The 27,830-nt window shown below is 40.2% G+C and overlaps 1 protein-coding gene across 4 annotated transcripts in view; it reads right to left on the bottom strand.

Annotated features, from left to right (window-relative positions):
• Positions 1 to 27,830, bottom strand: part of MAP2K4 (mitogen-activated protein kinase kinase 4) — a 135,569-nt gene that overhangs the window by 47,080 nt on the left and 60,659 nt on the right. For all 4 annotated transcript variants that reach the window (XM_038536898.1, XM_038536899.1, XM_038536897.1 and 1 more), the window contains 2 exons: positions 18,736 to 18,910; positions 4,097 to 4,216 (listed from right to left, as the gene is read on the bottom strand). In XM_038536898.1, coding sequence (XP_038392826.1) covers positions 4,097 to 4,216; positions 18,736 to 18,910 — 295 coding nt within the window. The remainder of the gene's footprint in view (positions 1 to 4,096; positions 4,217 to 18,735; positions 18,911 to 27,830) is intronic.

The raw sequence follows: 27,830 nt of genomic DNA, 5'->3' as shown, positions 1-27,830 counted from the left end.
AGACCATCCCAGGTATTAGAAAAGATGTGGAAGAAAGAGAAGTCTCATACATTACTGGTGAAGGTTGAAAATAGTACAACCACTTTGGAGAATAATTTTAAAAAGTTAAATATTCACCTACCATATGATCCAGCCATTCCACTACCAGCTATTTACCCAAGGGAAATGAGAGCACATGTCTACTCACACAGTTGTATACAAATGCTCACAACAGTGTTATTTGTAACAGACAAAAACCAGAGACAATCCAACAGTCCCTCAGCAGGAGAAGGAGTGAACCAATCGTACATAGCATATCCCCACCATGGAATACTACTTCCACTACTCAGCAATATAAATGAACAAACTATTGACACACACCACAGAAGGAATTAAAAAACAATTACGTAGAGTAAGGAAGATAAAACATACATACTGTACTATTCCATTTACATAAAACTCTAAAAAATGCACATCCACCTACAGAGGCAGAAAGCAGCACGGTGGGAGCAGAGAGGACATGGGCACAGGGAGTGGGAGTGATGGAAATGTCCACCTTCTTGATTGGTGATAACTGTACAGGTGTACAACTTGTTCACACATATGGAACTGTACCCTCTCAATACGTGCGTTTTATCATATGTTGATGTTCCCTCAATAAGGCTGTGCTTAAACTATGCAAGAGGAAGGAAAGGAAAGAACATAAGCAGTAGCAGGGGGAGAAAGGGAAGAATGCACTAAATTCAGCTAATATCAGCGCCTTTTACATAACCCAATGACCAGCTTTAGTCACCAGTTACTCAGAATAGTATCTCCTACACTAGAATTTCTCCAACCTCCAAAGATACTCAAAGTAAGGGCTTCTGTGCTTTTAAATTCTGAAAATCTATATATTAAAGGACATTTTTAAAGTGATTCTAGGTTTCAGTTCTGATAAACGGAAGGTGCGGACCTTTAGGCAAGTTACAGGCTACAAGTTACGTTTATTGTTCAATATTGTGAAGCTCTTCATTTTTCTGTCTTCAAAGTCTGAAAATGAGTTTAGAAACCTGTGCAATTAGATGTCTTAATAACTTACCAACATCAAATCCAAGTTGTACTTTGGGCTTTTTATTTGAGTTCAGCTCCATTGTAGAAAGAAGTATAAATGGTTGGAGACAATCGCAAAAAACAAGTTTCCAACTTAGGTATTAAATATTATTCAGTCATTGCTCTGAGTAAAACTATGGAACTTGCAGAGGCTCAGTGATTACCCAAGAGCAAGATTCATCTCTCTACAGAGGAGCTGCCAGGGTAAGAAAACTAACATCTCATGAGCTCTCTGATTGATAGCTGACTGAAGCAAACCACAAGCTGATGTCTTACGGGCATACGTATGATAAAACGAAATGTCCTGGAGGGTTCCTCACAGGGACAGTAATTAAAAGTCATTTGTCTTCCTCATAGTGGTGATTAGGTGAGAGTCCAGATTACATATGTTCATCTCCAGTCTTTCCTTTCATAAACCCAGAATTGTGTGTCTATTACTAGAACTGAAGATCACGTTGCCAAAAAGATTCTTTTAAATGATCAATCTCAAAAGAAAAATGTTTCTCTAAACCCTTATTAAGTCTGTTTAATATTTTTAACCTTTGTAACCTCAGGAAACACACTCTGCCTATGCATTCTTTAAAGGTGAACTTTTGGCTTCTAAACTTTTTTTTTTTTTTTTAATCCAGAAAGTACCTATTACTTCTTGCAAGAGGGTGGAGAGAGTTCATGTTCACCTGTCAGGGCATTTTGCAACTTTATACAACTTAACTGTGCAGATCCTCAGCCTCCATCAGATCATACTCAAAAATTGTAGTCCTGTGAAAAAGTAATTATTATTTTTTATTTTTTTTGTAATTATTTTTTTAAATGAAGCTGAAAGTTCCTCATCCCTAGACCACTTGTTCTATAACAGAAAGAACAGTGAGATTTTTGTCCCTAAAGTCCCATCTCTGCTACTTCTTTATGTGACTTTGTGACTATACTGACTATGTGACTATAGTGACTATGTGACTATGTGACTCCCATCCAAACAGTCCTCAAACCTCAGCCTCCTCTCTAATTAATTTAGAGAGGGAGAAGGGGGATGATGCCCCCGAATGCCCTGAGACCATTACAAAGAGAATATATATGAAAACTGTAGAATAGTCGACAGATGTTTGTGCTTACAGCTGCATTATCTCAACTCCCTTCCACCTCCCTGAGATATTGACAATGCATTTTACCCTGCTTCTCAGAAGAAACAATGAAGACACTGTTCAGATACTACTCCAAGCTTTCTGTGTTGTTTCCAATATTTGCAATTCTGGGTGTCACTTACTCTGCCTTCTTTTCATAAAATCAGACTTCTACACTGAGTAGGCTGGGGTTATACATCTAATACTGCCTAAAGGAATGATTAAACAATGAACATGAGACATAGGCTGGAGTACCTGAGCTCAATGGAGTTGAAATACAGCTAAGATAGGGCCAGTAGGAGCCTCAAGTGGCAGAGCTAGAAAAGCAGACTGTGGAATCCAGTTGGGACAGACTGTAGTTCAATCCCTAAGTAAGTACTGCTCTGCATAAGCTCTGAAGAATAAAATGGCCAGAAGATTTAGTGATTATAAAGACTAAATCAATGGTTTGGGAGAAGGGAGGAGGAGATGGCAAGACTCTTGTGGAACATAAAGAAAAGTTCCAGATTCATGATCTTACAGACAGCACGACTTTATGATACACTTAGGTTCAGGACAGAGTATGTTCCTGAACATACGATGTATACTGTCACAACGTACTACTGGTGTGCTATGGTGAAGGAAGACAAATCCCGTGTACCCAGTCACAAAAACGAATATTCGAGTCATAACAAGTACAAGGACAGAAGTACAAAGAAACTAGAGGAGTCTAGAATTAACAGTAATTAATTACTGATTCAACAAAGCAATGGACCCTTCCACCTACTAGAGTCACCTCTTAAGAGCACAGAAAAACAAATCAATAAAAACAGATGTACTGAGTAGGGAATTAATTGACTAAGCTCAAAGGTCTTCTCCAATTTTAAGACTTCAAAAATTTCTAGTCAAGTTAAAGTCAGGTCTGTCTTACAACACAGTATTTTTTAAGTCAGGAAATAAAACAAAACCCCCAAGGCTACATCCCCGCTTTGTGATCCAGTCCCAGAAAAAAAGAAGGGAGGGGCTTCTCACCAGCTCATAACGGCCCCACTAGCACAAGCTCATCCTAACACTTTCAAAATGACAACGGTGTTTTATAAAGAGTATTAAAAGTGTGTAAGGGATCATTCAGCCGAAGTCCCACTCACCTAAGTAAATATCACAAATGTGTGAGGACTGGCCAGGATACCCGTAAGTGTCGGATTGGGGCCCAGCTCCAGCTCCAGCTCCACCCACACCCCCTGCCCTAAATCCCTTCCTTCCCTGCCTCGGGCAATGAGATGACTGGAAGGACTACACGGGTTTGACAGCCAGAGGCAGAAGTGATACCCTGTGTCAGGACACGGAATAACCAGGGGCCAAAAGAAGACACATGACCCTGAGACCATGCAGTCTCTACACAAAAATCCAGATAACAAGATTAGCTAGAAGAATTCCTAGTATAACTAGTGAATTTCCATATGGGTTGCACTGAGGGTTCTGATGAGGGTGAGTAAATGCTTCCATTAAAAGCAGATACAATTAATGACAGAAATAAAGATAAGTTTTTAAAGGGGGAGAGGGGACACTGAGGGAGTTCAAAGCCAAAACAGAGAAATCTCAACCTATGGCAAAGGGTTATTCAGAAGTTAGTGGATTTGTCAGGTTCTTAAAGAACAGAAACAATAAGTGAAGAAAGGAAATATGCGGATTCACAAATGACAGCCATAAATACGTATTTTAAAAGCCTGAGATTCACCCCTTAACCAAGGAATAATCAGTGCTGGAAATAAATGTGTGCAATCTCACACCTATATACTAAAATATTCAGAGATCAGCTTATTGCTAACGTCTGGCAATTAATGAAGATCAGAATCTAAGCCTGCCATCCTCTTATTTATTCCAATGAGATAGTTATTCATCAGCTAAAACCCCAAATTGTTTATTCCTACCTCTCTGAAGAGTGCACCATAAAACTGAACAATGTACGGGCAATCACTACTCCGCATTACTACATCCAAATCCATAAGAAGCTGTTTTTGTTCTTTTTCATCCACTGTTGACCGAATTCTCTGGAAAAGAATGACAAAAGATGTCACAAAAACATAAAACAATGTTAGAAACCCGAGAAAAACCACTACCACAAGACTGAAAAATTGCTAAGCAAATGTCATTAAATACTAACCAGACATAAAAATTATCATCTTCCTTAGACTTTTATGAGAACAGTTTTTATCACAGAAAAACAAAATAGCACTTAGTATCTTTAAAAAAAAAAAACAGCACTTAGGAATTTTTTAAAGGACACAGGGCTTTTTAACCACAAGCATCCACTGATGACGTTGGCAGTTATATAACAGAAGTTCCTAAGCAGTGAAAATTAACCCTCACATGCAAATATAAAGAGAGGCCTAACGAGCTATATTTGAAACAGTTTTTGTGTGAATAATCAGCTTCACAGATACCTTTACTGTATGGAATCTAGGTATTCAATGCAAGAACAGCTCTCCTCACTCCCTGGCAACCTTACCCCCCACCCACCCTCCAGCATCCTCATTCACTAGAGATGGAAAATGGTCCAGAACAGGTCAATGGGAATCAGTGCAGGAACAGCACACAGACTACATTCCCGGCCTCCCAAATCCTATGCTGGAATCTCCCCCATCACCACATTTTCTATAGTCAAGAATAAAAAGTTCTCCCTGACTCTCCACCCCAGGGGTCAGAATGGAGGGCAGTAAGAACATGGTGAAGAAACTCAACAAATGAGGAGAGAGAGGGCTTTTTGTCTATTTCTAAACTGATGAGGCTCCGTTCTCTGTAAACGGCAGACTTGGGGTTTACCCCTAACCCACCTGTACCACTTCTCTGCATGCTTCTAAAAGATTAACACAAAAAACTAGTACCTCCACCTCCCACAACCCACTGCTCCCGCCCCCAGCCCCAGGAACAGTAGAGCGCATGGAGACACTCAGAGGGACGGTTCCCACTGCACAAGAGAGAGAGGAAAGAATCAAGTTCAGAAAATATAAAACATGAATAATGAAGTTATAGTTTAACATCGAGGCATGCAAACAACTTTTTTCTCATAAAAAAAAGTTCACAATGTCACACCGCGCCACTGTGTACAACACATAGTACATACTTACAAGGCAAGTTAGTATATCAAAAAATACACAAGGTGGCATTTTGTCTTCCAAAGACTTCAAGGTATCTGTCCTCAATGTTCTTGAAAGGGATGAAGGCAGGCAATTAAATTCTTGGGCCCATTTTACAGAAGAGAAGCCAGAGGCACAGAGAGATACAAAAGATGTATTCCATGTAACATGACAATAAGCACTTGCAGAAGGAACAGAAGCAGGTTCTTTCATTTTCCTCTCTCCCCACAAAATGAGGCATTCCATATATTTCAAATACAAACACATTTAATTTTGCTACTTGAAATTTATAGCCTGCTAGCTATAGTACTTCATACCAAGTAAAATTTACTAATTAGCATCTGTCTTGTATGCACTGATTTAAGACTTTTACACTGAATATCACTAACCAGATAAACAAGAAATAAATAACAAATAAATAAAAAGAACAAAAAATAATGACAATATAAGACTAATCTTTTAAAGTTAAGAAAAATTTCCTTCTTTCTCTCATTTATATACTTTCATAGTTTGGAGATTAATGATCTTTCTTTTAAATCAACATCAGGCTAATATTTGCTCAAAAACTATATTTTTAAAAAGTTAAAATAGTCCAGAGATTTTAATTTGTTATTAGTTGAAAACCATGACATTGATAATTTTGGTAAGTATTTTAATTACATTTATTCCTGTTTTTAAAACAATAAGCTTAAAAGGATAACTGTGAAAATACTAGTTTGGGAAGGCAATTTTTTAAAGAAAAACTTAATCTTATATGTCTACATTTGAAAGACAAAGAGCTGGTGATTAGAGACAAATGGGAAAGAAAAAGGAAATGATACTCTGGAAAGATTTCCACCAACTGAAGAATTCTCACTATTAAAAGGTTTAAAAACTTTGTTTTTTTCTATTTTCACTTGTACAGATCTCTGGGCAAGTATAAATACACTAACATTCACACTCATAAGACACTATTATAAAAGATGTCCTCTTTCCTAGTTTGTTTCCCCAAACTGGTCATAGGGTTTTCTAAATTTCCATTTGTACAAATGCTTGTATTTTAACTACTGGAAAGCATATTACAGCCAAAACCTTAATAGTTAACATCAATAACTGACTCTTGAACCAATTCTTTAGAACGAATTTCTAAAAATATTACAGTAGCTACAGAAAAGACACATGCTACTATATGGACTAGAGGCCTGACTGGAAGTCCCAGTATTGGACTGGTATCTAATTCTCAATCCTGGGCCGGATTATCATGAGCCAGGATGGAGAGAATTCCTGCCACAGCTCAAACCTTTGAGCTCATCAATGTGGCAGTAAAATCTACTCATCTGTAAACTATTCTTTAAAGCCACTACTAGTACAAAACAGAACACCGGGCCACTGGATGACCTACTGGTCTACCAGGAAATTGATTCTGCTCTTGGATACTTGTCAATGGGTTAACACCTCTTCGTGCTCTCTGAGCATCTGGTCCAGGGGACAGGAAGTGTGTAGAAGAGAAGCTGCTGGGAAGGCACCAGCATTGTTTGGGACTGAGCAAGTAGCACTAACTCTTCATTATACAGAAGTTTTAGGGTTATATTGCAACATGTATTATATGTGAGCACTTATAAAATAAAGTAATTCAAAAGGCCTAAAGGATTCAAAAAGGGGATTAACCACAAGCACATGTCTACAGTAATGGTTACTTCAAATTAGTTATTTTAACTCAATTAATTCAATAAATGTTCAAACTGGAGAATACTTAACAATAATCAATAACTCGAAATAATTCTTAGTAGCATGAGTCACAGCCAGGGAAGTTTCTCTAATGGAACAAAACAATGTGTATGGATAAGATTTTTACACTGGAAATAAGTACAGCCAGGATTTTCTAATACTAAGGGAGAATAATCATATAACATGGAACACATGAACAAGAACAAATTTCCCTTCCCTTTATGAAACTGTTCTTGGGAGCTTCCCTTCTCCTGGCTAGATGAGATGCTGCCTGATTCATCAATCATTTCATAAAGCCAACTAAATCTTCAAATTAAAGAGAGAAAAAAAAATGCTTTCCTTAATAGAAAGAATGGAAAATTGAAGCCCAAAGGTGACACCAATTATACATAAAAATCTCTCATAATTAGAATGTTCAAAAAGCAAATGTATCGATAATGTCTCGAATCAAAGAAAACTTTTATTTATATCAATAAACTTGAAAATTAAATAAGACTTTGAGTTTGTGTTCAGAAACACTTTTTTTTCCTCATAAAGAATGGGGTTGAAAAACTCACACAAGATGACAAAATATTTAAGAAAATTATCTCAAGAACCTTAAGTTTTTTTAAAGTTTCATTTTCAACCAAATATCAGAACTCATTAAAATCACTAATTTTTTCATTATGGGATTATTGAGCTCTTTTATTTGTCACTATTTTATTACCTTAGCTCCTATTATAACATGCCCTTGAGACAAATTATACTTTTTCAAAATCAATCCACACCTCTTTTCCAATAATATTTTCAAATTATCACAAATTTTACTTTATTGGAACAAAATATAGGGCAAACACTTAAAATCAAAACAAGACTTGATACCCCACATTAGAAGCTGTTTTCCACAGTGAAGAAATTGATATACTTGAATCTAAAATAATATTTTAAAAATTATTGTCCAAATTTGTATTCAAGGTTGCTTTATACTCCAAACAAAAGCAGGTAAATGCCAATAAAAACAGCATGTAGCTACAGATCAGCAATGCCAAAATAACTCCAATGAAAACTCTTTCAGACACAGAGGATAAACTGAATACCTGGTTCTCTGTTTTTATTAGTGTTATGCATGGTTCTTATGCAATTAAAAATAAAAAAAAATCCAGCTGCACCTGGGTGGCTCAGTTGGTTAACTGTCTGACTCTTGATTTCAGATCAGGTCATGATCTCAGAGTCATGAGATTGAGCCTCGCAGCAGGCTCTCCATGTAGGACATGAAACCTGCTTAAGATTCTCTTTCTCGATGAATGGATAAAGAAGATGTGGTTTATGTATACAATGGAATATTACTCAGCTATTAGAAATGACAAATACCCACCATTTGCTTCAACGTGGATGGAACTGGAGGGTATTATGCTGAGTGAAGTAAGTCAGTCGGAGAAGGACAAACATTATATGTTCTCATTCATTTGGGGAATATAAATAATAGTGAAAGGGAAAATAAGGGAAGGGAGAAGAAATGTGTGGGAAATATCAGAAAGGGAGACAGAACGTAAAGACTGCTAACTCTGGGAAACGAACTAGGGGTGGTAGAAGGGGAGGAGGGCGGGGGGTGGGAGTGAATGGGTGACGGGCACTGGGTGTTATTCTGTATGTTAGTAAATTGAACACCAATAAAAAAAAAAAAAAAAAAAAGATTCTCTTTCTCCCTCTCCCTCTGTCCTTCCCTCATCCCACTTGCTCTCTCTCTCAAAATCATTAAACATTTTTAAAAATTAAAAAAATTTAGAAGTCCACAGAGCTTCACGTTTTTAAAACAGCCAATCCAACTCATGCCATTGGCTGGAGCAGCCACACACCCAGGTACTAGGAGTTCCGTATGGATTAAGCTACAGTGATAGAAAGTTGACAGATTCTATAAGACAAGCTCAAAATTTTAAGTTAGAAATTGTCCTCTTGCCCTCTCCTACCTCGTGCATAAAACAAAATGTCCACTCTAACAACAGTCCAAATCATGCAGACAAAATACCAATAAGTGGTTGAAAGGTTGCTTTCCTTCTCTCTGCACAACGTGGCATCTGGAAATCATTGGTAAATTTAAATGTTGGCAGCTTATACTTGGCCTTCATTTGGAATGCTCAATGTTTAACAATTTAAATTTAAAGCATAAATACTCCTTTACTGATAGTGAACAACTATTTAAATGTGGCGTAGTTCCAGATGGCCTCTAAATACATTGGGACCTTCACAATGAGATGATTCTTGCACATTATCTCCAAACCCTGCTAACCCAACCTCCCCCACACAATTTGTTGGTACTCATCAGGAATGAATGGATAGGGATAAAACTAACATAAGTAGGAAGAACTTTCCAGTAGATTAAGACCTGTTTTTCTAATGGAAAGGGATTGTGGGAACTATTCAAACTACATTCACTTAAGGACTGGAGGTAGGAAGGGCAGAGAAGCAAAGGAGATGAATGGAAACAGGTAGTGTACACCCTCAAAGAAACCATTCACCTCTTAAGAGATATCAGGACCGTATTAGCGTCACTGTTTATCTTCGTTTCCTAAATTGATTTTCAAGGGTCAGAAAAAACATTCGGGAAGGGATAAAAGGAAAGTGTCATGATGACCCAATCGAAGTTGGGAGATAAGGCCAAGATGGCTCAAATGTAGCAGAGAAAAAGAAGAAAGGCTGACAACACAATGGCTAAGGGACAAGCTGTAGGGGAAGCAAAATAAGACAGGCCCACAGGGTAGGTCCTTAGAAGCAGGTCAGCAAGGAACTTTTTGCCTAGGTGTTATATAAATATCCAGCTGCTACTGGTGCTCACCACTCACTCTGACTCAGAGGTAACCCTCCCATCTCCACATCAGAGTTCTCAAAGATATCTCAGTTGCTGGAGAGGCCAGGCATATACCAAAGCACTAGGGCGTACCTTGAAATGACCCAGTCTGGTCTGCCTGGGTCCTGGTGTGAGACCTTCTGATTCTCACCAAAAACTGAGAGATCCTCCTACCAACTCAAGATGTAAGAAAAGGTCAGACAGATGACAGGCTCTATGTCTTGGACAATGTGGGTGTGGGGAAGGCCCTCTGGGTTATCCGATTCCATTTCTGCTCAGAAAAGGGGAAAACAGCTCATCAGATGCTCAAAAGACTCAGAACAAGGCAAGACTGATGACAAATCATAGGTGCTCCTGATTAAAAACAGCAGTTCCACAATGTGTGTGACAGATGCAAGTTCTAGGATCAGATCATTCCAGGCAAAAAAAAAGATACAAGTCATCTGCAAACGGATCAGGAATCAAGACCTGGGGAGAGTCCAGGAATGAACTTTAGAAAGGCGGACTTCAAAACAATAACACAAAGACACTTACAAGATATCTACTAGTTCTAACTGATACTCGTGTTTTGCTTTTGTTTCGAAATAGAGAAAATATCTGGGAGGATGAGATGTGGGGAAACAGAAGAAATAGGGTAACTGATGTGGTAGGGCATGATCTCTAGTCCCAGCAGGTAAGAAGGTCTCTAAATTCTTGAAAATTCACATCAGGTTTGTGACGGGCTCAGCTGAGGGTCCAGAAGGCAGCAGAACAAGGTCATAAGAGCAAGGTTGGAGACTCATACCCCTGCTGTACATGCTCATCTTCAGCTACTTAGGGTACATTAGGAATAAGGTACAACTACTCAAAGTGAAGAGAAGTGAGTTTGCCAGTAAGAAATTAGGGCATGGATACAAGACTGAGCAAGCTGATGGGTTCAATGACCATACAGGAAATCTGTGGATACCTTTGAAGATTATCTAGGAACTTATTAAGACAATGTGACATCAGATAAAATGATGCCAGCTATTAGTATTTTGGCCCTTCTAATGGCAAAGTGTCACTCTCAACTTGCCACCAACCTACATGGGAGCCCCAGAAGGCATATACTCTTCAACAATACTGTGGGGGATCTGCATTACTGGCAGGTGGCTAAAACTCATCTCCCTGATTGTGGCTCATTCCTACCCATAAGCACCCATCAGCATCGAAAGTTACTAAAACATTAGGATTCCGTGTTTCAAGTAATTGCCAAATGTCTTGCCAGAGTGATATGATGGCTAGAACCACCACTCCCAGGACAAGAATGAAACCAAAAGCTCCCTGTGTTGACCTTTTGTACCAAGTGGACACTGATAAATATCACCCATGCAGAAATCCTAGAACTAGTACATGAGCAAACAGATCATGAGGGATCGCGGGTGGAACTCTTCTCCATAGGAACTATTTCATTTAAAATCAAAAGAGGAAAAAAAAAATAATAATAATAAAAAATTAAAAAAATAAATAAATAAAATCAAAAGAGGAGGGGCATCTGGGCGGCTCAGTTGGTTAAGCATCTGATTCTTGATTTTTGGCTCAGGTCATGGTCTCAAGGTCCTGGGATCAAGCCCCATAGCAGGCTCCACGCTCAGCAGGCAGTCTGAGATTCTCTTTCACTCCCTCTTTGTCCCTCCCCCCTTAAAATAAATCTTTTTAAAAAAAATCAAAAGATGACAAGAACAAGGATTATCTTAACTGATACAGTTGTGAGAGTGATATTTTGAAAATGTGCCCTGTTCCTGGACTCTACAAACCCAATACTGTTATGCCAGAAGTACACCTGTTCATTAAGGATTCCTTGCTAAAGAACCCTCCTAAGGTTAGTATCTGTGAATAAAAGATGAAGGGGAGTCCACTGTCAATCAGTAGCTGACTTCAGGCCAACCTAAATCAGTGATGTGGGGGATAGGAGAGCAAGGATCACACTCAGATCCCCAAGTGCCCCCCAGTGGATCCTCACAAATATGCTGCTTTCCCAGAAGAAATGTGCAGAAGTCAGTTCTAATACAAAGCTGGAAAACCCCAGAAACCACTGCAGCACATCAGTATGCTATTATCGCCTTCCTCTGGGATGCAGGAAATCTCAGGCATTCTTATGTTCCTAAGTTCAAAACAAAGATTCTCTATCCCACAGATGCAGCAAGACTCATCCCTGCTACAGAGGTTCATCCTTAGCTGCTAGTCTTCTAGATAGATCACATACAAAAATGCTCACTGTTTCTGTCTCATAATGCCATCACTAATGAGGTCAAAGCAGATAGCAACATTAGCTGAAACAGTTTAAAAAGCCAAGTATTTGGAATGCTGATCACAGATGCAAAACCGGTTTTCATGTCAAAGAGTAGCAAATCAAAAGTGTCTGTTAAATCAATTGTTTTAAATTATGAAAACATGTTTCCACTACGGCAGGAAGAAAGAATACTGATTCTTAATTGCAAAATCATGCAGGTCTTTAGAATCAATTTAATGAATTCTCAATTGTATCTTAATCAAATTAATTAACAGTAGTACCTCTTATTCTCCTCACTGAGGATACTGAGGCCCATTTAATACCTTCTGCATAGGCTCTGTTATGCATCATCAGAAAGTTTGGGAGATCAGTCCCAAAACATATGGCGTATTTATTACATCATGGGCAGAGCTGCCTGAGGGCAAAGTTAATGGGACAAGCTTGATATGTCTTGATTAAGGATGGTATCATCATCTTCCTCTTTACTAATTACATCACCCATATACAAAGGGCACAATCTTAGCACTAACATTCTGCAAGGGCCTAAAGATCATAAACGACAAATCAGTACCCGTGACACTAAAGTGACATATGAGAAGACATCTGATGTATAACCAATTTTGGAGACATGGCGGGAAGACCACAACAAAAATCATATAAAATATGGAGTCAGATGATCCTCATCTAGAGTGAGGTGTAATAAGGTTTTTCTCCAAATTACTACTAGATAGGCTGAGGTATAGATCCCAAAGCTCTTCTTAGAGTTCATGTCCTATGAGCAGGCAAGGTTCCCATCTCCTATCCCTTACACCAACCAAAATAGTACTATTTTATTTATATTATTTATTAGGGTCTACATACAATTTCATTAACAGAAAGAGTCTTCAGTGTGAAAACAGGAGAAAAAAAAAAAACGAAAACAAAAAAACCCCACACATATAGAGGAGTTCCAACTATAAACAAGAGACCTGACTTCAAAACCAAGGCTGACAGGAGGACAGCTCTGCCACATTCTTTGGCTCTGCCCAGTCCTGGAAGCATCCACTTAGACTTTTCATCTGCAACACCACAATGTTCAGGTGACTTTAGGAAGCATACAATAATATGGCTCAGCCAACTACGGATTTCTTAATGAAGCCACATGGTCTAGCCAATTAAATCAGAGCGGAAGGTGTTGGAATCCAGTCTCAATTCAAAACCAGACAGCCATGACTTCTGTGTCCCACAAGTGATCTGGAATATCAAACATGAGCGCTGTGGCCTTTCAAAACCCAACAAGATTGCCTAACAATACACTCTATACCATGAGAAAGGAGCTTTTCAAACTTAAGGCCACTCCTGTCGACTATCTTTCCAGTGTTTTCAGAACAATGTGCAAGACCAGTTTTAAGGACTCAAATGAACCTCATCCAATAAGGCTCACAGTTCCCACCAAAATCATTCAGTCATGGAACTTCTGGTAGAAATGGCAATGTGTCTGCAGTGGCAGGGAAAATGAGCAAGCTGTCCTTTGCCGACCCCTGCGTTCCTATACTTGCAGCACTGTCTGCCTCAAGATGGAAGCCCCCCACACTGCTCAGGCAAGGGCTGAGCTAGGGGCTGCTGGTATGGGTGGGCGGAGGGCTTGGAAACTTCTCCTCGGGGCAGGAGGATTAACCTAAGTCTCAACTGCAGATCAAGGACACGGTAGGCAAGATCCAAATACCAAGGAGAGGCAGGATTGCAGGAATCAAAATCAGGTTACCAGCCCAGGATGGATCAGGAGCCCTCAAATCAACACAACAGGAAAGTTAGAAGAGTAGAGAAAAACCCTTGAGGGTTGAAGTAATAAGACAAATTAGGGCCATCACCAAGAAAGGGAAATCACCTAAAACCCTTCACCCTGCTAACCAGGCTGACCAAGCACCTAGGCTGTCTCTTTGATTATCACACATGACTTCTCAAGTAGAAGACTGAAACCTCATCTGTAAATATCAATTGTGACAACCTCAATGTGACACCTGCCCATACCCACCCACCTGCCCAACATCAGTTCCGCTCGCCCGTGACATGACAGCTTCAATCCAGGGCCACCCCTCTAAATATCAATCCCACTGCCTTCCATCTGTAGGGGCATCCATTTCATTCCCTTCTATTCCCTTATTCCCTCTCATCTGCATTCTTTTCTTTTTTTTTTTTAAGATAGATTTATTTATTTATTTATTTATTTATTTATTTATTTATTTATTTGAGAGAGAGGGGGGGGGGGGCAGAGACACAGGAGGGAGAAGCAGGGTCCATGCAGGGAGCCCGATGCGGGACTAGATCCCGGGACTCCAGGATCGCGCCCTGGGCCAAAGGCAGGCGCTAAACCGCTGAGCCACCCAGGGATCCCGCATTCTTTTCTACTCTCCCCTGCCTACAAGCCTACAGACAGACACATGCATATCTTCAAGAGTCAGTAGACATGGTCTTTGAGGAAACGACACGGAAGCTGGGAGTCTAGCATGGAGGCAGGATTTATGCCACAGGCAGGGTCAGGTGGAGGATACACTGTCAAGTCTTGAAGGCTCAGAGTCATTCCTCCCTCTGTTAGCAACCTGTGTCCATCATACCATTCCATTCCAGCCCAAGGGCCTGGACTGTGGCCTGGAGCCACTCTTTCTAATGCTTTTCTCCTGTGTCCCTGGACTTGCCCTGACATGCCAATTGTGATCATCTGTGGACCTGACTTTACCGGACATTACTTCCAGATCCTGAATTTCTCTGACCCTAGCCCAGAAATCTAATCCTGACACCTTCTTCAAACATTTGGTGTGAATGTTAGGCCTCTGCTCATTACAATAAACCCTGGCAGGGCGCAAACCAGACACCTATTTTACTCTTAGAGGATAGGGACTGTGCATGTCTAAATTTTTTCATTCGGTGGTTATTCTACCATCATGCAAAATGGGACATTAAATAAATGTTATTGGCATGGGATGCTGATCGAAGCCTGACATACCCAACCAGAGTCAAAGGTCATCCTTACTGCAGTTTTAGAAAATCCTATGGCAGGAATGGTTTTGTCCTCGGCAGCCCCGTGACTCAGTCCTTCAAGCACTTAGACAAGCCAGTCATAACACTCCCACTCGCAGAAGAGTCAGACCTGTTTCCCCAGGTGGGTGCATAATCTAAACCAAAAGGTCAGAATTTCCCACGTCTTGGGTCCTAATGCAGAGAACCTCACTGGCAGCTTGAAGAACTGTCCTCGGGCCAAAGGTCATGAGATCTTACATATGCTGTGTGTTATCTGGCTGAATCTGATTACATCCTGATTTTTAAATATGTCTTAGAGATCACTGTTTCTGGTAACTAACAAATCATCTTTCTAAGCCATTTCTCATGTGTGGCAAAATAAATTTGGGGAAGGGCTCCCTCAAAACTAAAAATGAGGAGGAATAATAATAATAAAAATCAGGCTGATACTGCAGTTCAGTTTTGTAGATACTGAAAGTAAATCTTAAGGGTAATTTATTTCCAAGGTAAGCTTAATATCTAATACAGTAATCCTTGACATTAAAGTGCACATTATAAAACACTATATAGAGGTGCATGCACTTCAAGTGCATTTCTCAGTTTACCAACAATTGGAAAACTCACAAGAGCATGAACCAGTCTCCCACCCTTAAATCTCTATAGTCCTTGTCTCAAAGCTAGACACGGCGAGTGCTTAGTCATCAAGCTGTCTACATGGAAAATATCAAATCGAACTCCTTAATCACACACTGACTCTGTGTGTGTGTACTTATCAATCTGGTCTGTGTGCCTACATGACAAAAGAACAAACTCTAGAGTGTGACAAAAGGCTAAGCCTTTTCAGAGAGATCAAGATACGCATTTAAAAATCGTAGTGGATGGCATTTATGAGTCACCAAATTGGTATCAAACTTTAATGTCAGGATGCCTGGGTGGCTCACTGGTTGAGTGTCTGTCTGCCTTTGGCTCAGGTCATGATCCCAAGGTCTGGGGATCGATCCCATATCAGGCTCCCCGCAGGGAACCTGGTTCTCCCTCTGCCAGTGTCTCTGCCTCTCTCTGTGTGTGTATCTCTCATGAATAAATAAAATCTTTAAAAAAAGAGAACTTTAATGTGTTTAACTTTAAGGAAAAAACCCTCTTCAAGTATTACATGATGTCATGGAATCCAATGCTATCATTACCCTCCCTGCGCTAAACTAAGATGCTGACTCAAGAAGTCAAGGTGATAGGGACACCTGGGTGGTTCAGCGGTTGAGTGACTGACTTCAGCCCAAGACGCAATCCTGGAGTCGCGGGATTGAGTCCCACATCGGGCTCCCTGCATGGAGCCTGCTTCTCTCTCTGTCTATGTCTCTGCCTCTCTCTGTGTCTCTCATGAATAAATAAATAAAATCTTAAAAAAAAGAAGATTTGGAATACTTATTACAAATTTATTTAAAAAAAAAATTCAAGGTGTTAAAGGTAGACAGTATCAACTGGCAGGCACAGATGTGACAGCTACCAATCCATAGGTCCCATGACCACCTCAGAAGTACTTCTGAAGAGCTGGGCTCTTTGAAGGCATTCCGACAGGACTCTCAAAATAAGGTCAAATTATAAGTGGCAGACAATAATTTCCTATTATTCACTCTTAAGTTCATTCAAATTTTGAGTCAGCATCACACAGTTCCAAACGTTATCAAATTAAGAAACACTTTTTTCATAAGGGAAGGGAGAGGAAATGTGTGGGAAATATCAGAAAGGGAGACAGAATGTAAAGACTGCTAACTCTGGGAAACGAACTAGGGGTGGTGGAAGGGGAGGAGGGCGGGGGGTGGGAGTGAATGGGTGACGGGCACTGGGTGTTATTATGTATGTTAGTAAATTGAACACCAATAAAAAAAAAAAAAAAGAAACACTTTTTTCAAATCACAATGAAGTACCTTCTTTCTTTACCTGAAACCCTACTGACCACAGCTCAAGTCTATCCAGATTACTAAAACAGATTATGATGTTGATCAACATAGTCAAGCACAGACTGAAAAAACTAAGATGTAATTATTTAAAAGTTATTTCCCTAGTATCTGGAAGAAAGTTTAGAAGTTTAGTTATATATGCTACCTCTCCCTTAAGACCTAGCCAAGTAAAGGCAGATATTGCACCGATAGTACATTAGAGCAATGCAATCCTCATCCAAAAAAATCTCAATAAAGTGACTTTCCACTTACACTGCACTGGCACAAAATAAAAATGGAGGAATCATTTCACATTCCAAGAAAAACACTGTTTTATTTCAACAGACAATCTGAAGCAGAGGTCTTAGCCTGTGCTGCTTTAGAGATCCACCAGGTATATGCAAAATCTTATGTATGAATGCATCATCCTATGAAAAAAGGCTATTGGTATCAGCATATTGCAAAAAAAACTATGACCAACCACAAGGTTAAGAACCCATAAAGAGAAACATAAAATTTTTCCCCACCATTCATTTCTCATTAGGTTCATATGCCCCCAACAAACAGAAATGCTCAACAATGAAGGAAGCAAAAAGGGTCAGAGTAACATTTTGCACAGGATAAACTTCAATACAGATAGCATTTCATATTAATGTGATACAAATCTGCTCCCAAAAGTCAGTTATGAAACTAAGGCTCCTCCTCTATCAGGCCATTTGACAAACTCTCCAAATAGGGCACTGATGGGGAGAGGATTAGCTCTGATGGTCCACAGACCTGTTCTCAATTGGGTAAACTAAGGCATGACTAATGTACCCTGAGAATTTCAATTTGGATAAGGGAATGACCACATCTCATTCACCCTTTATCTTTTTTACACTGGCACCCCCAACGCTGTCGATTTTCCTGTGTCGTCGTACAAGCAGAAAACATCTGTTCAACATCTAAACACACAGATGAACACATTACAACCACATGGCCCCCATGAGCATTGGACATAAATCATTAGTTTGTAACAGGCACCAACTGTACCTGCCAGGTACAGTCTATAGGCCCATCTCCATTTCTGGCCATTCTCGATCTTTCTTTTCTTTCATGAACATATTAAGTGGCATGCACAGCACTCACAGCAAGGACAGAAGGCGACAACATTGTCACGAGGGAGGCATTTCGATACAGCGTTCAAACCAGGGAACAGGGCAGTACTGAGCGGAGATGAACTAAAGCAACAGGAGCCGAGCCGGTCAGGACCGAGTAAGGTTGAGGTTAGTGGCAACAGCATGTGTGTGGTTTCCAAGAAACCCTCAGTAAGACTGCTGTTAGCCCTAGCCCCGCACCCTGCCCAACCCAGTGTGCTGCCTCTTCTTCCAGCTCCCCGCCTGGCTCGGCGCAGCACTACCCTGATCCCAGGGCTGCAGCCGCCCAGCCCGAACTCACCTGGGCAGCAGCAGGGCCTGAAGTGTAAAACACGTTAAAGCATCATGCCGGACGTGCGGCCAACATGCGCGCTTCGGACACTTGTGTTTCCAGGGTGATAGAGGACGTGCCACTGACAAGACAACCTCGGTACGAAACACCCTCAGGGGGGTTGGAGAGACAGTTTTACAGACACCCGTATGTACCACACAAGCAAAAACAGAACGGCAGGGGTACCACTGCACCAAGAAACTGCCCCCAGTGGATGAAAGCACCAGAAAGAATGATGGGCATCACCTACTTTCACCGCCATTATTTGCCCACTTGGTTTGTGGACCATTTTGTTGACAGAACCATAAGCTCCTCGTCCAATTTCTCCAAGGTCTTTCAAGTCCTCCGCAGTGAAATCCCAGTGCTGCTCAGGGGAGATCTTCAGCTTTCCTGATGATTCAATGCTGTGTGTTCTCAGTCTCTCTCTGTTAAAATATCGGGAAGCAATTTTTCCACATTTTAAATAGGTTTTGACTTTTTTTTTCCTTATAGCTAGCACTGATGAATGCGTGAGAAAATGTCTTTTTCAAGTTGCTAACACAGTCTGACCTCGAGGTTTGGGGGGTTTGTTTACGTCGTCTTGGTTTTTTACACTCTGAACTAAGAAAGGCCTAAATTTAGGGAGGCAATAAATATAGCTTTAATGAGATTCAGAAAACCAAGTTTCCAGTCATTAAAAAAAGTGATTCCGTAGATAAGTTTTCATTGCCAAATACAAGATCTTTTTCAAACTCTGTAAAACTCCATTATCAAGTGCAAAGTCCCAAGAGCTACAAACCTCACATCCAAAAAGTTCTATCCTACCTGACCCAACATGAATGACTCTCTCGGTCTTCAATCCTTAGTACAGATGCTCCTGAACTTTGCTGCACGTCAGAATTACCTGGTGAGATTCTTAAAATCCAGATGGCCAGGTATCATCTCATGGCAATTAAATCAGAGTATTGGGGGACAGGAGTCAAAAAACAGTAGTTTTAAAGATTCTGGGTGATGATTTTAGTAAAGTTTGAGAACTGGCACCTTACCATGCTGCCCTGTTCCTGATAATGCCACGCTGAAGCAAGGGGACAATTAGATGAATAGCCAGCTGGCTTTAAGAGAAAAACTGTCATGTACTATTCAAATCTGAATCTTTCAGCCTAGATACGGCAATGAGGTGAAAAACAAATGATTCGTGGACAGAAATCTCGATACAGATTTTCATTAAATTAAAAAAAAAAAACATCTCTGGGCAGCCTGGGTGGCTCAGCAGTTTAGCGCCGCCTTCAGCCCAGGGTCTGATCCTAGAGACCCAGGATCAAGTCCCATGTCGGCCTCCCTACATGGAGCCTGCTTATCCCTCTGCCTGTGTCTCTGCCTCGCTCTATATATATCTCTCTCATGAATAAATAAATAAAATCGTAAAAAAAAAAAAAAAAAAAGACAGTAAGTCTTAAAAAAATAAAAAAAATAAAAAAAAAAATCTCCAAAACTCCAACCTGGAGATCAAAGTATTAACTTGTAACTATGCTATGTTAAAAAAAAAAAAAAAAAAAAAAGCAAATCCAGTGAAGAATGTAAAGACAATCTCTTTTCTCTTTCTCTTCCTGCCCCCACCCCCAGACACCAATGTGTAGGAAAGAACTGTATCAAACTAGAGTACAAAATAGATAAAGAAAAAGATTCCACTGAAGATCATCTACATTTTGTCAGTTTCGTATTAAGTGGTCGGACTCTCTTTAAAATCTGATCTGGTAAGCAAGAAAATTTTAAATGCTTGGGTATTTTATTTTTCTTCTCCCAAAATTTAGAAATGTTTTTTCAGGTTAGTAGAACTGCTTTTTGTAGCTACTCTTAAGGTTCTCAAAATATGCAGAATTTTAAAATCATTTCCCCACAATTACAGTATATACCAGTATTAATAATAACCATGATTCAAGGTTATAGCTCAAAGACTAATAAACTTTATCTAAATAATCACGTAATGAACCAGCATTCCAAATGCCAGAGTCCCAGACCATAAGCCATAATATCAGCTTTTTTTCCACACAAGTTCTTTTCTGTTTATAACATACTTTCACCAGTCGAGCCCAGTAACTAATTTTCTTAGTAATCTTTTTCATGATGTAGAAACAGTTTAACACAAAGGAGCTCATTTGCAATAATTATTGTTCTATGATTGCTGGCAAGTAAACATTATCTCTATGGCTCACTCAACTTAATCACTGGTGAAACATGTAGCACCAGCCAATCGCTGAAGGTAGCTGAAAAAAAGTTAGTTAAAATTATGTGCAAATCAGAAGCAACATTTTTACATTATTCACGAATTTACAGCACGTAGCAGACAGGCTCTAAGATGATCCCCATGAGCTGCACTTCCCCAGGATTCACATCTCTGTGGAGGCTCTTCTCCCTGAGTGTGGACGGGACCTGCAACTTGCTTCTAACCAATAGAATATGACAAGGGATGTCACTCTCATGGATATACTGAGATAGCATTTGCTGCTAGCATTCCTGAGAAATGAAGTATTTCACTACTACATAAACCACGGAATAACAACAGTTAAAATATTGTCTATACCATGAGATCAATTTTTAGAATTATGGAATATCTTGTCTAATCATTTACCTTACTATAGCTTGCTGTGCAGTTTTTGGATGAGGTTCTTTTTTTTTTTTTTTTTTGAAAGTGAGTAGACTGACAGCAAAAGGATGCGAGTTATCTTCCTGGGCTAATGTAAATGTTCAAAACCTGAGTAAGGTGACAGACTCATAACTCTGAATATAGAAAAAGCAAATGAACTATACAGTACAGGGGTAAATTGTATGGTACATGAATTATATCACAATAAAGCTGCTAAAACAAAAGATGAACAGCAGAATGTGGCTATTACCCAGAGTCCATCTTCTCATTTAACAGAAAAAGTTGTGGAAACCACAGAAAAACATGCTATGGTTTTGCCATCATGAAGGCTTATTCACGGAGTCCCCACTCACACCAGGCTGGTAATCTTTCCTATGAAACTGAATCCAATTTCAGTTATTGTTTTAATGATCCAACCCTGATGGCTTCCAAAGAAGGACTGGACAGAGATGCAGCACTGTGGTGACCACACCAAGAAGCCTGAGCTGACCCTCTACCATTACACTAGAGCAGTCAATCACTGAGGCAACTGCAGCAAGTGCCCAAAACCTTGACCACAGTTTTTTATCTTGGGCCAAGTATGTCAAACAGAGTTTAAGTGCTACTTCTACTCCACAGGGTCAAAGATTCCCAGTCACTTCGTTATTACTTTCTTACCTGAAAATTAGTTCAGCACAACTCCACCAACCTGTAAATCAGCCCCAATGCCTCCGTCTCATCAGTAATTAAGTTCAGACTATGACCTTTTATTTACTCTTACATTCATCCCTCTAAAATGTATGTTAAGTGTTCCACATGAGCAATTCTTAACTCAGACATCTCTCCATTCAAGAAACAAGCAAGGGACTGAGGTTTCAAGTCTCAAATTCACCCAAATCTCATATAGGACAATCCTCAGACCCGTATCTAATCATGTACACAGAAAAGTCCCTACGAAAATCAGTAACATTCTACTCTGGATTTAGAGGTCTTTAATATGAAAACAAGTCTCTGTTGTAATAGGACTTGTAATTAGACTATCAAATTATACACATCCCAGTTAAAAAGTTATACATTTAGACTTTTTAATGCCTTACAGATCACAAATCTGATTGAAAGGGCACCTCTCTTGGACACAGTATTTCCAACAATAGCATTTGGGGATAGACATTACCAGGGAAGCTGTTCAGATAGACTGATGTCACAATTAAAATGTTTTCTCCTGTATAAAGGTAAGTAGAACTTTAGTGGCAATAATAAACTTTGGTGAACTCTACAAACACCAACACAAAGGATTAAAACCACAAAAAAAAAAAAAACACAATAGACTTAGTTAACTGACTGAAATCAAATTTGGAGAATCAATACTTGGACATGCTGCATCTTACTACCATATTCACTCATTAACATAAATAGGTTGGGTTCATGTCCCCTGTGGGTAGTATGCTCACGTTCCTCTTCTGAAGACTCTATTCCCTGGCTTTGTAAAGGGATGCCGCCTGAATGATTGAAAAAAAAAAAAAAAAAGAAAGAAAGATTTTAGGGATTACCTCTCTCAATTGTTTAAGGAAACACTTTCCCCTGCTCCATGCTTCATCTTTCCATGGAGAGAGATCGGGTCTCTCATCTGAGCCCTTACTGACTCACCAGCAAATATGTGAGAAGAAACTGAACACACACTTGGTTCAATTTCTGTCTTTTGAAGACAGCCTTCCTATAGAGAGCATACATATGCTCCAGCTGTCCCTCCACCATGCCTTGTAAGACGTTGCCACTAAAGGGATGGATAAGCCTAATTATGTGAGGCCAAGAGGAGTTAGCAAACTATTCTGGCCTCAAATGCAGAGCTATATTTCCAATTTTATCAAGAATATGATAAATCTGGGGGTGCCTGAGTGGCTCAGTCAGTTAGGCATCTGACTCTAGGTTTTCAGCTCAGGCTCAGGTCATGTCTCCAAGTCATGGGATCGAGCCCTGCCTTGGGTTCCACCTCACGTGGGGAGTTGCTTGGCATTCTCTTCCTCTTCGTTCTCTGCCTCTCCACCACCCCCCGCACCCCCCCCCCTGCCGTGTACATGAGCTCATTCTCTCTCTAAAATAAATAAATAAATTATTTGAAAAAGAAAAAAATAATACCATAAATCTTATAACCTGGGATCCCTGGGTGGTGCAGCGGTTTGGCGCCTGCCTTTGGCCCAGGGCGCGATCCTGGAGACCTGGGATCGAATCCCACGTCAGGCTCCCGGTGCATGGAGCCTGCTTCTCCCTCTGCCTGTGTCTCTGCCTCTCTCTCTCTCTCTCACTGTGTGCCTATCATAAATAAATAAACTTAAAAAAAAAATTAAAAAAAAAAAAAAATCTTATAACCTCCCTATGTCTGGCTCCTGCATCTCTCAATTGGCGCCAAATTCAAATTGAAAGGAGGCTTCTTCATTTTTTACCAGACCTCCATATAACCAAAACCCAAGTTTCAAAAAATTTAACAAAGGATTGGATAGAGAAAATGAAATGCAATCATGCAATTCCTAGGGCTCAGAGAGAATAAAACGATTTCCATGTGACCTAAACACTTCCAGGTGCTTTCAGGCACCAAGAATTTCAGAGCTTTGCAACTGACCCTATAACCTATAATCAACTCCCTTTAAACCCCTTGCAGAAGTGCACAGAAGTACAAAAAAAACAAATATTTTTGGTGACCTGAGTTATACCTGTAGCTTCAAAGTCCTGGCTTATGCCACTTCTAGAAAAAGTTCACCAAGAGTCTCAAGGGCAATGAGGAGATCATGCAGTCTGCTGATGGCAAATTCTGTCCTAAGATACAAGTTCTGTCCTAAACTGAGTAGTTTTCTCTCTAGAGAAAAAAATATATGAACAGTAGAAAACACACTCATGTAGAAGGTTGGAGAAAAGTAAAAAGCAGCAATGTAAAACTGCCTGTAGCTATACTCTTTAGGATAAAAAAGGTCTCCTGATTTCTCATTGGGATATCACTTTCTTCAGAAGAGGGACTGTGTTTTCTCAGCAATAACTTCTAAATCTCTCATTTTCCCAGTTCTCTATGAATAATTTTATACAGAGTATCCCTAGCTGTATTCAACGAATGCTCCATAGGGTTCTAACTTCAAGGGCCTGATGATCCACCCAGGGAAATGAGTCAGCAGCCCCTCTGGCAATCACTGCCAGCTGTCACCCAACACTCTCGTCCTCTGCTCCTTGCTAAGATCTTCCTTTGCTGGGGCAGAAATATATCCATCTAAATACTATACTTCGCCACTGCTGTGGAATACATTATGTTCCCTCACCCCCCCCACCCACCAAAATTCATGCCAAAGCCTTAACTCCCAGTGACTGTACTGGAGGCAGGGCCTATAAGGAGGCAGTTAAGGTTAAGTGAAGTCATAAGGATGAAGCTCTGATCTGACAGGATTAGTGTCCTTATAAGAAGGACACCACACAGCTGTTCCCAGTGGAGAGTCTCTCCCCCACATTCATGCTCACACAAGGAGGTCACCTGAGCACCTAGCAATATGGCGGCCACCTACAAGCCAAGAGAAGAATCCTCAGAATGAAACCCAGCTTGTGGGTACCATTGGAAATAAATTTCTGTTGTTTAAACCACCCAATCTGTAGTATTTTGTTATGATGGCTCAAGCAAAGAAACCAAACTTCTTTGCATTTAGAAGCAGTAATACAAATGGAATATTTAAAAGGAGCTGACTCAGTTGGAAGGAAGGTCTTTTTTTTCTTTCTCCCTCTTCTTCTTATTGCCTGGAATGTTGGTGATGACTAGAGTTCCAGCCACCCCCAAGGCCCTGCAGAAGGGAAACCATGTATTGAGAATGAAGGAGCAGAATATTAAAGGTCTCTAGTCTGATGATGGTTACAGCAACCCTAAGCCTGCCTACTGCCAGACTGCATCTACAGAAAGAGAAATAAACTGTTTTATTCAAGCGATTATTTGTCATGTTTGTTTATATGCAAACTGACTCATTTCCAGCTAACACAGCCCCTAACACTATTTTATTTCCCAGAGACAGTCATAGAAGGAGGATTCTAGCATCTGGAAGTGGTGTGGAGGGAGGAACAGGCAGTAGTTTGGTCACCATGATGACTGGGATGTGCTATGAGCATTTAGTGGCTAAGGGCCAATGATACTAATTGGCTTCAAATCCACAAGCCAGTTACAAACAAGCCAAAAACACTTCTCGAATAAAATCCTTAGCTCTGGTATCCTTGATTTCTTAGGCCCCATCTAAATCTCATACCTTGTCTTTCATGGTCCCAGAGACTAGCAGTTCCACACTTAGGCAAACAATACACACACAGAGACAGAAACAACTGACACAGATCCTATGGACATTGCAAATAAGTGGAAAAAGTGTGTTTTTTACAAAACACACAGGATGATGGGTGGAAAGCTTGGATCTACGTAATACAGACCTTATGAAATTACAATTTGATATAAAGAAATTACTTTTTGAACTCGGGATTATCTTGTTACATGAAAATCTGAAAACTGTAATTCCTGAGCCCACGTGCCTACACTGAAGTCCTTTGTGTACCTTCTTTGATGGCTGGATCCTCTGGATAGAAATGACTGACTTGCCCAGTTACTACTTAGCAAACACTGAATCATTGCCACTGCACTTAGCTATCATCCTTTCACTGACACAGACTAATTTATAAATTTCTGAAATCCTACAGATTCCCAAAAAACCCCCAGAAAGTTGTGACATAATGTTCCAGAGCATTCATCAGGCTGGGCACTGAGAAAGCTTTATTTCTATCTTAAGTGTCTAATAAAGCTGCCTGGGGCTTTGCACATACGTAAGTGGACCTGTTTTTTGAAGAATTACAGTTGGCACAGCCAAGGTTACCTGGGGTAGCTTTAGCCATACCTTCCACCCCCACTCTCTGCTAAATCCAGCATTTTGTTGTACTAAAATTCAGTAACAGGACAAGTACTCAAATCTTTTTCCAACCAGACCATGTCACCCTAAGTCCCTCCTAAAGCCACACAGGTAAAAGATAAAGGAAAAATGGAAAATTCAATCATAATCCAGAGAAAACCATTCTTTGCAATTGAGCATATGCCCTTTGTATCTTTCTGTACTACATGGATAGCTTATAAAAAGAGATCTCACATCTATTGCTTTATAGACTTCACTTCGTATGTTTTTGACCTATTAGCCATGACCTGGTTCACATGGTTACTGTCGTGCCACAGAGCCAGTCTGCCCTGAGTCAACAGGCAGCGAGTACTCAACAGTACGAGCAGCGAGTGCCCAGGGAGCCCAGGCAATAGCACCCTTTCCCTCATGCCAACCTGAAAGCAGAGAAGAGTGAGATCATTCTTTTCAGTTACATTTTGATTTCTTACCCTTAGAGTTGGACATTTTTTGCCATTTGATGAACAAGTGTTTCTTCCTTGGTTAACTGCCTGATGGAACAACCCTGAGTTCTCCTTGCCCAGCATTTGTTTTGCTATTGCTGCTTCTGATAGAAGTCCTTTATTAACCTATCAATCAACTCTTGGTCCAGCATTGTAAATATTTCTCCAAGGTGTCATCTACCTCCCCATTCTATTTATGAATTTATACATGTAAAAAATTCAAGGGGCACCTGGGTGGCTCAGTTGGTTAAGCACCAGATTCTTGACTTCAGCTCAGGTCACAATCCCAAGGTTGTAGGATTGAGTCCCATGTTGGGCTCCACACTCAGCCCAGGGTCTGCTTGAATTTCTCCCTCTCTCTCTGCCCCTCCCACATACTCTCTCTCTCAAATAATTTTCTTTTTTAATTCAGAAATTTGTATGCTTTCAAATCAATCATTCCGTTCCATTTTTTTCTCTTGCTGTCATGTAGTATCACTTAAGTTCACTTCGGAGTGTGATAATGACTTCATTCTACCACAGCATTTTCATTTTCCTGGCAATGTCTTCTTTTCTCATCTATCACCTTATCAGTAATCCTGTCCCCTATTTATCCACATTTGCTCTCTCCTCAAGATTTGCCAACCCTTTTTTTTTTTTTTTTTACAAACACCGTGACATTTACTTCTACTCTATTAAGAATGCTGGAAAAATCATATTCAGAGATGCTCTTTCTCAAAGTCATGAAGATAGTGCTCCCTAGTTCCCTAATTTCTGCAGTCCCATCTCACAAGGAGAATCTGTGTGGTACTTGTGCCTGGGCTACTGCAGAGTATCAGCACACAGACTTATTCTCACACTTGAAACAACTAAAAAAAAAAAAAAAAAAAGAAAAAGAAAAAAGACATGGACATCAGACAACAAAGGGCAGTGAACACTGAGACAGGAAATACACAAGGAGAGCCCTATAACTGCCCCCAGCTTCCTGTCTGAAAGGACTCACAAACTTTGATGGGGGTCAGGGGATCTAGGCACATCCTGGAAATATTCTTGTGTTGAGGAGATGAATCTGAGCATCTGAGGAGACCAAAGTAGATATAGTACGAGAGGCAGAGTACCGGGTAAGAGAGAGCCGCACAGAGAACCTCACAGATGTGCACAGAGCCGTCCTTGGTCAGCACACTCTTAAAAGAACTTACACAAGCCTAGGGGGAAGAAACATCCAAAAGGATTAGAGGAAAAATACCCAGGCTGGAGCAGTACTCAACACCCACCAAAACTCAAATGTGAGACCCAAAGAATCCAACTATTTCCAAATAACTTGACCAAAGACCGAAGCTTAAAAATATTTATAAGAATGCAAACAGAGGTG

This window comes from Canis lupus, chromosome 5 (genome assembly GCF_011100685.1).
Source record: "Canis lupus familiaris isolate Mischka breed German Shepherd chromosome 5, alternate assembly UU_Cfam_GSD_1.0, whole genome shotgun sequence".
NCBI classification, from domain to species: domain Eukaryota; kingdom Metazoa; phylum Chordata; class Mammalia; order Carnivora; family Canidae; genus Canis; species Canis lupus.
This window is presented reverse-complemented; position numbering and strand designations above follow the sequence as displayed.